This window comes from Coturnix japonica, chromosome Z (genome assembly GCF_054131305.1).
Source record: "Coturnix japonica strain WE chromosome Z, WE-NBRP24, whole genome shotgun sequence".
NCBI lineage: Eukaryota > Metazoa > Chordata > Aves > Galliformes > Phasianidae > Coturnix > Coturnix japonica.
Genome location: NC_140702.1, coordinates 31,336,131 through 31,352,464, shown reverse-complemented (window position 1 = coordinate 31,352,464; position 16,334 = coordinate 31,336,131). Strand labels below are relative to the sequence as shown.

The window sequence follows — 16,334 nt, the reverse complement described above, 5'->3', positions numbered from 1 at the left end:
CTACCCCACTTTTTCCTATCTCAACTCTTGGGCCTCAGCCTTTTGCTGACTCTACTAAGTACCACAGCCTTTTATCAAAGTGGATTTAATCTGATAGTCAATTCTGAATACCTACCCTACCATGTTTCAATTACATATTTATAAAAAGAGTTTGACAAAGACAGACTTTTAGGAATCGCTATTAGTCCAATGATTCCAGACCCACTGATTCACCTTCCTCTTTTTATCATCTAAATGTTGTGTACTTGGAAAACCATAACTAATAATGTTGTTATTTTACAGTATCCTGTCGAACATCCAAGAAGTTCATCAGAACATGGGCTACTGTCCGCAGTTTGATGCTGTTAATGAACTGCTGACAGGGCGAGAACACTTGGAGTTCTTTGCACTCCTCAGAGGTGTTCCCGAGAAAGAAGTTTGCAAGGTAAGTGAAACACCAAAGGAATACCCCAGTGACAAGCTGTTGCTGCTTCCATGCTTGTATCCCACAGTATAGTGGTCTGCTTCTTTCTGAGTGATCACACTCACATTGTATCATTAAATTGCTCCTGTTTCAGCATTCACAGATAGGCTTATGCTAACAGTGTTTAGTCAATTAATAACAGTTTTACAGTAGCATACAGTGCACTTTTCAATATCAGTTCCTTGGGCTGGCAGCAGCTTTCACCATTTGTGTCTTGGGTTCTGTAGAACTGTTTCCAGATCCAAGTTCAAAGTATGCCCACACAGCTCTGAGAGCAGTGGCAAGTGAAAACTGCAAGCTCCTTCAAGGTTTACAGGCAGGTTCCTCTGTTCTGTGCTCTGAGCACAGGGACCTGGTTCTGGTTCTGGTGCAAATAGTAACTGAATCTCTTTGCTTAAACACTTTTTAGCCCTTAATGCAAAAAGTGTCTTGTGGTGTAAGTACTTCTGAGTAATGATCCAGATCCTCCCAATCTGACTGAAGGGCTGAAATGTACAGCAGTGCCAGTAGCTGCATGTCAGGAGAGATGGTGTCCCTGCCGCAAGCCCATAGCAACTAAAAAGCTGGATAAAGCATGTACTACTAAGACGACTACACCAGTAGTCGGTAGGGCTAGACTGGTGCTGAACTACTTGGTCACTTGTGGCCCTGGCACAGTCTGCCCAGGGCAGTGGGCTGGCCCCAAGCTGCAGTAGTTCCAGGAGTGTTTGGATGCCACCCTCACACGTAGGGTTTGGGTTTTGTGTGATCCTGGGAGGCCAGGAGTTGAATTCAGTGATCTCTGTGGGTCCCTTCCAACTCAGACATTCTGTGATTCCATGAATTTGTGCTAACTAAGCTGCAGCTGTCTGATTGTCTGGGCTCTCAGGGGCTGCTATTTATACACCTTGATCTTCAAAACCTAGAGCTATGCCAGAGTAAAGCATTGGGTCACTGGCCCTTCTGAAAAATCATCTTAAATCAGAGCTTGTAAGGAAAACCTCAGTGTGTAGATGTTGTTGTGATTGATTCATGAAGATATTGTACTGTCTCTTGTAGGTTGGCGAATGGGCAATTCGGAAACTGGGCCTTGTGAAATACGGAGAAAAATATGCAGGCAACTACAGTGGAGGGAACAGGCGCAAGCTCTCCACAGCAATAGCCCTCATTGGAGGGCCACCTGTGGTATTCCTGGTGAGTTTGCAACTGTAACTCATTAACATTTTCCTCTGAAAGCAGAAAAATTGGGCTCAGATGAAGACTGACTATTTTGTGACCAACAAAATCTAAATCACCTAAATAGAAGCAAAGAACACAGGGAATCTTTATTTAGGCCTGTTTGTACCTATTTGAACGTGGACTCAAACTGTAATGTGTCTCATGGTTTCTGTTCGTGAAAAATCAGTGGAGAAGTGGAGATCTCAGACATGATGCCAAACTAGCAACAGTTTAAGCACCTTCACCACTGACTGCTGCAAATACTTCTATGCATGCAAAACATTATGGCCCTCCAGCATTTCCTAGCTCAATTTAAACCTGAACTGAGTTTAACTTGTTTTAGAACTGGCTTTTTCAATATGTTATAATTGCAAAATAAACAGTGCTTCTCGGTTCTTCAAAGTTTACATTAGCAAACATGCTTTTGAGCATAATTTGTTTTCCCATTTTAAAAAATGCATCAAAATTGCTTATTTTCATCTATTCCAATGTGCATAAAGAGCATGGCCAGGTCATTTCAGAGATGAGGTATTTGTCAGTAGCATGGAATATCCTATTTTTTGTACGTATTTTGCAGGATGAGCCAACAACAGGGATGGATCCCAAAGCACGCCGTTTCTTGTGGAACTGTGCTCTGAGTGTTATCAAAGAGGGGAGATCAGTAGTGCTTACGTCTCACAGGCAAGTATCAACCCTGTTGTATCACACTGCAGCTGTTGCATCTGCTGGGTCTGGATGCAAAGCTTGGCTCAGCTGCTCTGCCCTCCAGTACTTCTTGCAGTGCTAAGGAACTTAATTCTTTCTACAGCATGGAAGAGTGTGAAGCGCTGTGCACTCGAATGGCAATAATGGTCAATGGGCGATTCAGGTGTCTGGGCAGCGTCCAGCATCTAAAAAACAGGTAGCTATTTTGTTATCACTTACATCACAGAGCTGTATGCATTTTTAGAGATATGGTCAGACTTAATCCCTCATGCAGCATTCCCAATGCTTTTCTGGCTATGGGAAAAACTGCTGAATTCTAAGCTGTACATCTTGTTCCAGAGCCACTCACATGAACTCCTCTGCTGGCCTTCTTTTGTACAGGTTTGGAGATGGTTATACCATAGTGGTGCGAATTGCAGGGGGAAACCCAGACCTGAAGCCAGTTGAGGAATTCTTTGGGCATGCCTTTCCTGGAAGTGTCCTGAAGGAGAAGCATCGCAATATGCTGCAGTACCAACTTCCGTCTTCACAGTCTTCACTGGCTAGAATATTCAGTGTTCTCTCCCAGAACAAAAAGAGGCTCCACATAGAAGACTACTCTGTTTCTCAGACCACACTTGACCAAGTAAGTTTTTAGTAGCCTGTGTACCAAAGCCATGGTCTTGGAGAGGTAGGAATACATCAGCCAACTTACATGACTGACCTTGTAAGGGCATTTCAGCAAGCTAGGCACTGAATTCCAGGACTAGTCCAGAAAGGACTCAGTGCACAGAATGCTCTAAATTAGTGAAAATCCAGAGCAGTGTGTGTGACATGGCCTTTTTCTTGCAGGTATTTGTAAATTTCGCTAAGGACCAAAGTGACGACGACCACACTAAGGACCTGTCATTGCACAAAAACCAGACTGTGGTAGACATTGCAATCCTTAATTCCTTTCTGCAAGATGAGAAGGTAAAAGAAAGTTGCGTGTGAGCCAATTTCAGCCAAGAAATAATGAGCAGAATGCAGACTTCCTTTGCCTGGGGATAGGTTACTCCCAAAGAAGCTAGAGGGAGAGAAACTGGACACTCTACTGATAACCATTCAATGCAATGCAATTCAATGCAATGAAAACAAAATTCCATTTTAGGGGCAGTGCCTCGTGGAGTCGTCTTGTACTGTTCTCAAGTGAAAGACTTGAATTTAGCTCATTACAGTACAACTCTGTGAAGCTGTGGTAAAGCACCCACCAGATGCTGCGGGCTTTCAACCATACTGCATCTTGTCCTGTACAGTATGTTTTTACTAGGGTTGCAAAAACAGTTCATTGAGGAATCATGGCCAGTGGTTATTTATTGATATATCAAAGACATGTATGTTTTACTCTCGAAAACATGCATGTCAGGAGTGGGAGTTCCCTGGTGCTACATCCATTGCTGGCAATGAATGCACCAAGACAGTCAGTGGCAAGAGAAGTCACCAGCATTGTGACCTTTGTCAGTAAAAACATACCTGACCAGCTGCTTTTCCTAGACTGGTGTAGGTCAGTTGGTGACATACTGGGGCTGCGAGGCAGTGCTGTGCAGATGGGATGGCAAAAGATAGGCCATTGTGTCCGTACATCCATCTAATTCAGAGTGGAGATATGCAGAACTGTGAACCCTACAAATGCACAGGATTGTCCCACCAGCATCACAACCCTTAACCTACTCTGACTGGGTTTTCTTGTAGTTAAGTACTCTCCTGCTCCTTTGAGGTACTGCAGCAGCTGCACGAACACCTGGCAGAAGGGAGTGGGTAAGAAAGCAGACCACAGCAGCAAATTCAGTAGTTGTACAAGCTGCTAATACCAAGAGCAAATTCTAAATCATGATATGCCACTCAGATATGTAATGTCCGCTCTTTAACCCCTGCTTTGCACCAGAAAGGTACCCATCATCTAAAGTTACTGCTTAGCAAAAGAGTGTTGCCATTTCTGGCTTTGCCAGATAAAACTAGAAATGTAGATTTATGTTTTTGGTTTTTTTTTTAACAGTATTATTTATATGACTTTGAATAGGTAGGTAGCATAATTAGGGATTGAAAGTGCTTTCAGTTGATCTCTGTAGCCCAACTATTTCTTTACTTTATGCCTGAAATGCTGTGCTTTTGTTCTCTCCATTCAGTGACAGCTACATTCGTCATGCAGGCAGGTTTCATCCTCTTGCAATTAGCCACTATCTGTACTGCAAGTTGTTCACCTAAAATTTTCCCTCATGGAAGCTGGTTTAATATTAGATTAATATGCAAGTTTCTGCTTCTGTTGTGCAGTGTAGTGTCAGTCGGCAGGCAGTCCCTAACTGGGGAACACACTCTTAATTCATGTGAGAATCTGCGTCAGTGAAACTCATCTTGAACAAGATAGTTTTAAGTAGGAGAGCTGCAAGTGACATTAGTCAGATTGTAAAGTTTTACAAGGCCAGAATAATGGTAGAGGGAAGATTACATGGTGAGAACAAGCAATTCTTGTTCATCTCGTACAACAGCCATGGGAGAGTATGCTTTTGTTAGTAAACTTATGGGCCATTCTGTCTTGCTTTTGCATTCAGAAACAGGTTCAGTAATGTGGTTTGAACCCAAGCATAGTTCCTGGGCAGTTCCTGTGTGTCATGCCTCTGCCTTAAGTACCTGTGCAGGTTCTGCACTAGTTTTTAATGCTCCACCATGAATGCGTCATGGACCATTTTCTTCTGTGAATGCCCATAGCAGCCCAACTACGGTGAAGAGGCTGGAGTGAGCCTTAAGAAGGTTGAGTACTTATTTCTAGGTGTACTTGATAACATTGACCAATTCAGCATTTTTAATACATGAACAGTTAAATATTTAGCACATATCCCCCGTCCCTGCTGAGCCCTACTTTTGGATAATGTAATAGCTTACTACATGTTCTGCTGAAGTGCCTTTTCATACTAATTATTTTTTATCTATCTATTACATTGCTACGGGGATAGAAAGGAGAGTGACGGGGATTGGTATACCTCACCTAAAACATGCATTGTTTTTACCTTTATGGCACCCTTACCCCCAAGAGGATGTCTGCACCAGACTTCTATGTGCAGAACAATTACCAAGCAGCTGAGCTATGGCTGTGACTTTGCAACAGCAGGCTGCTCTTATGTTACGCCATCAGTCAGATAAATGGCATGTACTGAATATTTACCACTGCTAGAAATGATTATTGCAAATCAGAATTAAGTGAAAATCTCAGCATAGAGGCTGAAGTGAAGGGCTTTAGTTTTGCACTGTGCAGATCCTGGTGCATGTAGAACTACAGCGAGTTCTAGGAGGATTCATATTTGGTCATAAAAGAGCTGTGATTTGCTCTTTCCAACTGCTCATACAAATGTTTTAGCAGGAAATAACAGTGTCTTTTAGTTTAGCTGGCCGAAAAAGAGGTTCTTGGTTTCTGTGCCCTGTGAGTGTCTTGCTCATAGTCTTTCACAGGTGGAGGTTTGGTATCTGTGACACAAATATCAGAAAGACGTGGATGTTACCTGAACTGTTGCACAACTCTAGTCCATTTTGTTTGTAGTCATACTGAACAGACAGCGTAAAACAAACTCTCGTGTGGATTTGTCATGGAGTAACCTCAGACAACCATTTGCCTACCCTTATAATTCTGCATAGGGAAAAATCACTCGAGTCACGTACAGTATGATCGTGAACCACTCTGGATAATGAAACTGCACTGAGGTGTTAACTTATTTTAAACTGTGTTACTGTTGAAATACTGCACCCCTCTTTGTAGTACATTTGTATTTCAGTACGGAGTTGTTACGCTTTTCCCCCATGGTTAAACCACCACTTTGTGCTTATCTTTGCCTCCTGAATTGTAGTTGGTCCTTCATTCCAAGCACTTTATGCTATCTGTAATGGGATCTATTTTTGCACTGGAATATCTGTTAACTTTGCAAAGATCTAGTGAGATTTCACAACTGAAATTTCTGAGTTAAATCCTTAAGTGGACATTTTCATTAAAAGAAAAAAAAAAGTATATATATTTGTATTTGCTAATAACTGTTATGTGAAGTATTAAGAGGCACTCTAATTGCCTTGTATTAAGTAAAAAATAAAGCTGTTCTGGCACCTTTGGTCTGTAAAGAGTCATTTATGCATGTATCATTTTGAAGAGTGCTGTTCAGAAGTTCATGTGGCCCTGTCTGCATCTGGTGTGAACTTCCATGCACGTATGAGCAGGTTCCAGCATCGCCATAGATTAGCATGGGGCACATGCAACTTTCAGGTAGGTAAGTGAGGTGGTCCAAGATATGAAATGCAAGCACTGCTTTAATCCTCTACGTTTACTTAAGTAAAAATGTCTCCAGCAAATCCATTAGGAAGTAATCGGTGCAACTGTCAAATTCAGCTACAGAGCTTCTAGGCATCACCGACCTATCTGGATGTTAAACCCAAAGCCAGGTACCTGCCTCAGAATATTTCCATCACAGAGATGCAGCCATACTGATAACTGCTCTTTGCTATAATTATTCAATACCTACTTTCACTGACAAAGCAAAATGTTGTGTTTGAGCATAAATGTTTGAAATACCCTTAGCTAACATCAGATTAAAGGACAATCCCTCAGTAGGGGGTGCTTTCATACCAGTATACACACAGTGTAACCAACTTCACAGCCTGTGCACCCTCTGTTCTGCTGCTACACACTGTAGCAAATCAAGGAACATCTTAAGGGCTCCATGACCATGACCACTGATGCCCAAAACGCAAAGCTGGCAGAAGACTGTACTTGCAGAATGATTTTTACTACAAGTCCAAAGCAGCAGGAGCTAGAGATGCAAACACCACAACTTCACGCTTTATACAAATGTATTTGGTCTTTAGCAGTCTGGCAGACAGTATTTCAAAGAAGATAATGATGTGTAGATGAGGTGAATTTGAGATAGATAATTTTAGCACCCTGAAGACGTATTAAAATATGTAATCAAGACTACAGTTTTTAAACAAGTGTTTACAGGATATAAAATTAAAGGGCTGAGGTTAGGGAGGCTCAATCAGAAGAACACCACCTAACCAGCTACACTGCAGCACCTGCTTGACACAATTCCAGTCACAATGAAGTTTTACATTACTAAGAATTAATATAAAGCATCCCAATGAGAAGTCAGATTAAAACATAATTGTATCATGAGGATGTATGGGGGCACTCCTTCTTAAGACAGTATGCAGTACCCACAATGTGATGATTACAGAAGTCACCAGCCTTGAGCTGTAATCTTGGAAAAGAGCATTTCACTCACTGGGCCCTACCAGTTATGAAGAAAAATATTAAAAAGTGAAGGGGTTAAATTAAAGTTAACTTTCATGTTGGAAGTGACATGACCTGAGTTCTACTTCTGGAGATGTCAGAACATCACCATAAACTACAGGGGTGAAGAATTGTACTGTGCTGGTGACCAGCATTTTGCATCCACTTTGAAGAAAATCCATATGGTTTGTGAAGGTATGACTGTGATGATCCATGCAACGGTACTTGCCAAAGGTGCATCCATCTCAGCTTTTCCATCATCATTCATTAGTAGGCTACTTCAGAGGTGAGAATGCCAGAGGAGTCAGGAGCATATTTTTCTGGGATTCCAGGAATCTGACACTGTCTCGTACTGAAATTAAATGCACATTTAATTAAGAAAGAAATGCAGTGAAGAATAATACTTTTCTCAGCATGCGTGCAAGTAACACTAATGAGTTCTCTAAACTCATCATCTCTTACCAGCTGCTACCACTCTGGCATCTTCATGGGCCCTGTGCCTTCCTGCTGCCCGGTGATCTGGGCTCTCATTCCACCAGATCACATGGACTGAAAAGTACAAATAAAATAAAGTCAGCTTGTCACTGTTGCTGTTATGTTGTAATGCAATATGCAAGTCCTTGCTGTTCACCCTTGTGTGTCCAATGCCTTGTAACTAGCAGACACAATTCACCAAGCAGTAACGTGGTGAGATGGTCCTTTGCTGAGCCTTGAAAAGGTCTGACTCTAATAGATCAGAGAATATTTTAACATTGCACCACCTGGTTTAAACATATAACAGAATACACAAAGCTGGGTTCAAGGACTGTTTGCAGGACTTCCATGATCCACAGAAACATTTTTTATCAGGCCATCCAACCCTGAGCCAGGACAAGAAGGTTTTTTTACCTTCCCTCCCACTTTCTATACCAAAGTCTGCATTAGAAATTGAGTAGTACTGTTACCTGTGTTAAGTAACCCATACTCTGTGTGGAAAACACCAATTAGCTTGGTGTAGCCTGTGTTGATGTGAGCATTGATTGCAGCTTGAAATGCCTCACCCCACAGAGCTGGCCCACCAGGCTTCATTTGAAAAGTTACCCATTCGTACACACCTACAGGAAAAGACAAAAGATGACCTCAAGGAAGGAAATAATAAAACACCACTTTTCAGTCTTTCACATGCTTTTGTTACTGTGAAACCAGTACTGGTAACCTTGCTACTAGAGGAGAGAAGGTCATAAGTCTCCTTCCCACCCAGCCTGCATGGCACCTCACAAAGAATCACAGGAGCTCCGGGACCCAGCAGTACGAAGGATTCCCAAACACCCCAGCTGAAAGGGGCGTGTTCACATGAAAATCTATGGCAATTTCATTTACTTGGCAGAAATCTCTAATACTCATACCTGATGGTGTGTTTTGGATGGCTGATAGAACTATGCAAAGCAGCCTTTTCTAAGACTAGTGTAGTTTTCTGGAATTGACGTGGGTTTTTTTTTCACATTGTAAGCCCTTTTGAATCTCAGCTGCTGGCCACAGTAAGATCTGAAGTCCAAATCAAACAGAACTAGATTACCATCTTTGCTCTGCCAAACAACTTCCCTTTCTTGGGGACAAACTGCATGATATCCCCCCCAAAAAAAACAACAGTCCTCCTAGTAGGTACCTTATTTGTGTCCTTTCTATTCAATTAGTTACTCTGAGCCACTACTGCTAACAATACAGTAGAAATCTAAACAACTGCCCCATGGCAATGCATTGTTTGGTATTTTTCTCCAACAACAAGATGGAGATTAAAAAAAAAAAAAACAGACAACAAAACAACCCTAAAATGGAATAAAGTGTTGGAATAGACAGCTATCCCACTTCAAACAGAAAAGCGGGCTGCTGTAAATTCAGTTGTAACATAGCATAAAATTCAGAATCTCAGGGAAATAAATAACAAAGGTTATGTGCTGAGGGCTAAAGCAGGACCTACATTTTACTCATGCAGCAGACTACAAAGCCTGCAAATTTTCCTAAGTTAGTGAACAGTCCATACTTTTTGTATCACATTTGCTAAATAGAGAAACAAAATATATAAAGACAGGAAGTCTAAAACCAAGCTATGATCTACCAACTATGCTTGATTTCTATGTACCTTAAAAAGTAGACTTGGAGGGGTTTGGTTATTCTTTTAACTATTATGTACAAGAAGAAGTAGTGACAAAATAAAGTGATAAATGAGAGAAACCTCTGTGAAACAGAAAAATATATATTTTTTATGGGAAGCATTCTCTCATTGATGTGTGAACAAACCAAGCCAGGATGACCACTCAGAGCACTACTCATTTTGCAAGTCTGTTTATCAATTCATACCTTGTTTCAAACCTTATCGTTGGGGCTCCAGAGAGCTTTTAATACAAGTTATTGTAAAATTGGCCTTTAACACTTTGTACATCACCCAGCATTACAAGAGTGTACACACAAGTGCTTGTTACATAAGGGGTTATAAAGTCATGTAATACCTGGTTTAAACTTTAAGCCATGTTTTGTAGTCAGTCAGCATCAGTAGCTGTAATCAGTAAAAGAGAAGATAAGCTCACCCCCTTCCTTTGGAGGTTTCCCAAGCTGACACCAGGGTACCAGATAAGCAACTTCATTGTGCTGCTTTTCTATGAGGGGAAGAGCTGAAGAGATGAATTGTCCCTGCCACTCCTTGTCATTGGCTAGTGCATGCCGGACTGCTGTTCTGTGGGCAAAATTATCTGCAAGAAAGGGGAAAAAAAGCATGTGAAAAAATGCACTTATTGCCATATCAGCCAGTAAGAGAAAAATACAGCATCTGAGACTGGAAAGAACCTCGAGAAATATCAGCGTCTTGAAACTGAGAGAAAAATGTAGCAATTATTCTTAGCTACTAAAGAAAAGTTAGGAAGGGGGATGATGAAACAAGGAGGAAGAATGCTGCATGTAAGAGACCTAACTATAAATAGGAAACAAAAATAATTGGATATTTCCTCAGTTTTCCATTCTAAATGTTTCTGAGAAACTTTTAAGAGAAAGAATTGAAAGAACAAGGTAAAAATTTCTGAGAAGCAGGAGGACATTTTCTTGCGTGGAAACTCACTCTTGTCTACACTTAGCAACTCCCTTTTCCCCTTGAGAGGGATGAGACACCACTTAAAGCAGGCACTGTGAAAATGTTTCATTTTGAAGAGCAGACTGCTGTCTTTGTAAGAAAAGTTCTGAGTATACAGATAAGCACCAGCCCACAGCAGATATACAAAGAAAGGACACAAGTGTACCTCCCCAGGTCTCTGTAAAACCTTGGGCTCAGAGTAGAACACAGCCAGCACACCCTTTCTCAGCTTTTTTTCATGGTTCAGCAGCACCTTCCAGGACTGCACTGACTCCAACAGCATAGAAAGTTGATGACTGTGGTGACAGAAGCCTGCTGCTCTCAGTGCTGAAGCAACAACACAGCACTTCATGCATGTGGGATGACCATGCTGGTGGAGCAGCCTTCCAGCTCAGCACAATATAGCTTCAGGAGTTTAACCATACAAACTACATACGGTTTTGCTTTATAGGACTGACTGCTACGCTGTACTAAAATTTGAGAGCAATTATATATACATATAAACAAACACAGGCATTTGCATAAATATGGTCTGTACTTACACAAGTATTTGCATATGCATAATCTCAAGGAAGGATATAAGAAAGAAGGGGACAGAATCATTAACAGGGACTGCTGTGATAAGACAAGCAGAAATGGTTTCAAAACAAAAGAGGGGAAATTTATACTGGCTATAATGAATTTTGTTTACAAAGAGTGATGAGGCACTGACACAGGTTGCCCAGAGATGTGGTGGGTGCCCCATCCCTGGAGACACTCAAGGTCAGGCTGCATGGGGCTCTGAGCACCCGATCCAACTACTGGTGTCCATGTTAACTGCAGGGGACTTGGACTAGATGGCCTTTAAGGGGCCCTTCCAACTCAAGTGATTTTATGACTCTGTGATCTTATTGAGGAGATCTCAATCCTGTTTCCCATCTGTTCCGAGACTCTGAAGATGTGTTGCTCAGGATCTGGCCCTACCTGAGAGGAACCTACTGTAAACAAAGCACTCTTCTGCAGCTCATCTTATGCTGGCTTTCTGTGTTAGAAGAGTGTTTCAATCTTGTTGAACTTGAGGGTGGGAACAATAAGGTTGAATCTCTATGGATAAGGATCAGAGGGAGGACCAACAAGGCTGATATCCAGGTGGGGTCTGTTACAGACTACCTAACCAGGATGAAGAGACAGATGAGGTGTTCTGCAAGCAGCTGGTAGAAGTTGTACAACCACCAGCCCTGCTCTCATGGAGGACTTCAACTTCCCTGATATATGTTGGAAATACATAACAGTGCAGAAGAAGCAGTCTAGGGGATTTCTAGAGTGTATGGAAGATAACTTCCTGATGCAGCTGGTAAGAGAGCTACCAGGGGTGGTGTCCTGCTAGATTTGATAGTCACAGAGAAGGACTGGTGGGAGATGAAGAGGCTGGGAGCTGTCTTGGGCAGAATGATCATGAAATAGTAGAGTTCTCTATTCTTGATGATGTCACTTGGGGAAAGGCAACAAAACTGCTACCTTGGACTTTGGGAGGGCAGACACTGAACTGCTCAGGACTACGGTAAGGAGCATCCCTTGGCATTCAGCCATGAAGGGTAGAGGGTTCCAAGAAGGCTGGTCGCTCCTCAAGAAGGAAGTCTCACAGGCACAGGAGCAGGCTGTCCCTGAGCCAGAGGGGAAGAAGACCAGTGTGAATGAGCAGGGAGATTTTCCTGAGGCTCCAGAAGAAACAGAGCATCTACCTCCTGTGGAAGAAGGGATGGGTAAATCAGAGAGAGTACAAAGAGTTTGTTAGGATGAACAGGGAGAAAACTGGAAAGGTAAATTCCCAGCTTGAACTCAACTTGGCCACTGAGCTAAAAGAGAACAAAAAACATTTTCACAAATATATTAACAATAACAGGAGGGCTAAGGAGAATCTCCATCCTTTACCAGATGTATCGGGGAATGTGACCACTGAGGATAAGAAAAAGGCTGAAGCCCTCAATATCTTCTATATGTCTGATTTTAAAAGTCAGACCAATTATCCTTGGAGTACTTTATCGTGACATGGAAGTCTGGGATGGACAGCAGCATAAACTCCCCACAGTTCAAGTGGAAACAGTTAAGAGACCTACTATTCCACCACGACTGCTACAAGTCCATGGGGATCCTCAAGAATCCACTGGAGGGTGCTGAGGGAGCTGGCAGAGATGACAGCCAAGCTGCTTTCTACCATCTATCAGCATTCCTGGTCAACTCAAGAGGTCTTGGAGGATCGGAGTTTTTTTGGTGTGACACCCATCTACAAGAAGAGTCATAAGGAGAAACCAGGGAACTGCAGGCCTGTCAGCCTGACCTCAGTGTCAGGAAAGGTTATGGTGCACATCATCTTGAGTGAGATCACATAGCATGTGCAGGACAATCAGGGGATCAGGCAAAGACAGCATGGGTTCGTGAAAAACGGGTTCTATCTGACCAAGCTGACCTTCCTCTATGATCAAGCGACACACCTGACAGATGAAGGAAAGGCTGTTGACATAGTCTACCTAGCCTAGCTCATGGCTTGGACAGGTACACTCTTAGCTGGTTAAAGAACTGGGCCCAGAGAGTGGTGGTGAATGGAACTAAATCCAGCTGGTGAATGGTCACAAGTGGTGTTCCCCAAGGGATCAGTACTGGGGCTTGTCCTGTTCAGTATCTTTATTGATGACTTGAGTGATGGCATTGAGAGCACCCTCAGTAAGTTTGCAGATGACACCAGCTTGTGGGCAGTGTGGATCTGCCGTGGGGTAGGAAGGCCCTACAGTGCAATGTGGACAGGCTGGATCACTGGGCTGAGGCCAATGGGATGAAGTTCAACAAAACAAAGTGCCAGGGCCTGTACTGTGGCCACAACAACCCCAGGCAATGCTATGGACTTGGGGCAGAGTGGCTGGAAGAATGTATGGAAAAAATGGAACTGGGGGTGCTGGTCAACGCCTGGCTGAACATGAGCCTGCACTGTGCACAGGTGGCCAAAAAGGCCAGTGGCATCCTGCCTTGTATCAGAAACAGTGCAACCAGCAGGAGCAGGGAAGTGATCATCCTACTATGCTCCACACTGGTGAGGCTGAATCTCAAGTACTGTGTTTAGTTTTGGGCCCCTCGATACATGACCCCAAGGCCCTGGTGCATGTTCAGAGAAGGGCAATAATGCTGATGAAAGGTCTGGAAGATAAATCTTATGAGGAGTGGCTGAAGGAACTGGAACTGTTCAGTCTGGACAAGATGAGGCTCAGGGGAGACCTTAGTGCTCTCTACAACTACATGAAACGAGGCTGCGGCAAAGTGTAAGTTGGATTCTTCTCCCCCGTAACTAGCAACAGGTCTAGAGGGAATGGCCTCAGGTTGTGCCAGGGGAGATTCAGGCTGGATATCATGAAAAATTTCCTCTCAGAAAGAGTGGTCAGACGCTGGAACGGGCTGTGCTGGGAGGTGGTAGAGTTGCCATCCTTGGAGGTGTTTGAGAAATGTTCAGATGTTGTACTAAGGGACACGGCTTAGTGAGGAAATATTGGTGGAAGGTGGATGGATGGATTGGATGATCGTGGAGATCTTTTCCAACATGGGTGATTCAATGATTCTATGCACCTGCTCAGAGGAAAGACCACTTTAAGAACAGCCATAATCTTTTCAATCCAACATACCAAAACTGCACCACAGTGGGGATTTTTTCAGCTTTTGTACTTATGGTTAAAGCAACAGACAACAGCCTGTAAGCAGTGGGAGGTCTCAGCATCCCTGCCTGCTGGCACACTGAGCAGTGCTGATCATACCATACTTCCAGACGTGCACAGCCTTATTCATTGCTCCCAGCTCTGTTGTCCAGTATCCCACTAGCTCTGAGTGAGCTGTGCGGAGGTGCAGGAACTTATGGACCAATTCCACAAACTCCTTCATCTTTGATGGCTTAACATCATATGTGCGAATTTCATAGAAAATGCCATTATCCTGTCTGGGCCCTGTAGCAAGAGATGCAAATACCTAAAAGAAAATGTTAAGAAAAATAAGTAGAACTAATTCTCAAATCAGAAAACCACCTTCTGTCCCACTCCTAGACTGTTTTTGTATGTTTGTTTCACCAAGAGTTGTTGTTTTACTGGCGGCTGAGAATGCTTGGAGGCCTCTGCTGCAAGAGTATCTTGTGACTTTTTCCTTTGGAAATACTTCCTGTGTGTATTATTTGCTGCAATCCCTTTTGCAGTGCAACAAACCACAATGTGCCCTCTACCTGTCTCACTGAACTGTTTAATTATTACCCTGCACCAAAGCAGGAGCTTCCCAGAACTGCTGGGACAGACAGAACCCAGCACAGAAACGATGCTATGGAAATGAGCTGAGAGTCAAAACAAAGCAATGAGAGTGGGATAAACGCTGACCTCACAGCTTTCTTAGTGTCGCTATTTGCAGGATGTGCTCTTACCCTCAGATTCACGGATTCCAAGAGAAAGTGGCCAACTTTTTGTATTGTTTAAAAGTTTAATACAGAGTCTGGACTAAATATCTCTCTGGAGATACTGACAGTCTGTCTGGACTCTTCCCTGAGCAACCTGCTGTAGGGAACCGCTCTATAGCAGGGGCTGGACTCAGCGTCCTCCAGAGGTCCCTCCCCACTCCTATGAATCTAAGAAGCCTTTATCACTTATGCGGAGGAGACACACAGCGTACAGCTGTACGAACTAACCACCTTGTTACCTATCTTTACACTTCAGCCCCGAGACGAAGCTCCTCCCGTCCCCGTTTGGCCCAGCACTCGGTCAGTCTACACTAGCCTTCCACCAGCGCTAAGGAAGCGCGACCAGCTACTTCAGAACATTTAGGTCAGAACTGAAAACACAAACTGCCGCCAACAAGGGGGAAGCACAACATCCCGCTCGGCGCAGGGCTCAGCTCCGCGGTCCTTCCCGGGCTGCCCCACCACAGCCTCTCACTACAGCCTGCTCACCACAGCCTCACTCCTCTTAGTTCAGCCTCTCCCGGCCGACCTCCCTCCCCGGCTCGGCACCGGGTTCCAGAGGGGGAAACGGAGCCCGGTCACCCGTCGCAGCCCCGCATCCCGCCCGCAGCCCCCGCCCCGCCCGGTACCTGAGGATTGCCTCGGGCGAGGCGGGCTGCAGCGGCAAGGGGCCGGCGGAGAGCAGCCGGGGAAAGCATGGCGGCGGCGGCGGGAGGCGGGGCGGCTGGGGCTGCCGGCGTACTGCTCGCGGGGGTGGGACGGGAGGGAGCGGCGGCTGTGTGGAGACAAAGGCCGCCGGTAGGTTGTGTAGTGCTGTGCTGTGTGGTGTCGTGCGTGTGTGCACCTCGCTTTGTGGGTTGGAAGGGTTGGAAGGGCATTCTAAGCCCACCCAGCCCCGTCCCCTTGCCGTGGGCAGGGCTGCATCCCCCAGTCTAGGCTGCCCATCCAGCCTGGCCTTGAGCACCCCCAAGGGATGGGGCACCACAGCTTCTCTGTGAAGCTGTGCCAGGGCCTCACTGCCTTCTGAGTAAAAAATTTCTGCCTAGCTTCTAACCTAAATCAACCCTCTTAGTTCAGAGCCATTCCCCCTTGACTTTCCATCGCTGTTTTTCCACAAGTCTCCATACTA

General features: G+C 44.1%; 2 protein-coding genes across 5 annotated transcripts in view; one reads left to right on the top strand and one right to left on the bottom strand.

The window, feature by feature from the left end:
- Positions 1–6,469, top strand: part of ABCA1 (ATP binding cassette subfamily A member 1) — a 93,267-nt gene extending 86,798 nt beyond the window's left edge. For all 4 annotated transcript variants that reach the window (XM_015849597.3, XM_015849592.3, XM_015849595.3 and 1 more), the window contains 6 exons: positions 283–424; positions 1,502–1,636; positions 2,238–2,341; positions 2,469–2,561; positions 2,747–2,990; positions 3,197–6,469. In XM_015849597.3, coding sequence (XP_015705083.2) covers positions 283–424; positions 1,502–1,636; positions 2,238–2,341; positions 2,469–2,561; positions 2,747–2,990; positions 3,197–3,337 — 859 coding nt within the window. In that variant the 3' untranslated portion in view covers positions 3,338–6,469. The remainder of the gene's footprint in view (positions 1–282; positions 425–1,501; positions 1,637–2,237; positions 2,342–2,468; positions 2,562–2,746; positions 2,991–3,196) is intronic.
- A 723-nt stretch (positions 6,470–7,192) lies between these two features.
- NIPSNAP3A (nipsnap homolog 3A) lies at positions 7,193–15,915 on the bottom strand. The gene is made up of 6 exons (XM_015849598.3): positions 15,835–15,915; positions 14,526–14,733; positions 10,214–10,375; positions 8,594–8,743; positions 8,112–8,198; positions 7,193–8,001 (listed from the first exon to the last, which is right to left on the bottom strand). The coding sequence occupies exons 1-6, from the start codon at positions 15,901–15,903 to the stop codon at positions 7,925–7,927; spliced, it is 753 nt and encodes a 250-aa protein (XP_015705084.1). The 5' UTR covers positions 15,904–15,915; the 3' UTR covers positions 7,193–7,924.
- Between the last annotated feature and the right edge of the window lie 419 nt (positions 15,916–16,334).

Coding starts and splice junctions, on each gene's coding strand:
- NIPSNAP3A (XM_015849598.3), bottom strand. CDS start 15,903: ATGCTTTCCCCGGCTGCTCTCCGCCGGCCCCTTGCCGCTGCAGCCCGC. Junction 8,744..10,213: donor GAAACCTCCAAAGGAAGGGG/GTGAGCTTATCT, acceptor CTTTTCCTGTAG/GTGTGTACGAATGGGTAACT. Junction 8,002..8,111: donor TGCCAGAGTGGTAGCAGCTG/GTAAGAGATGAT, acceptor ATTTAATTTCAG/TACGAGACAGTGTCAGATTC.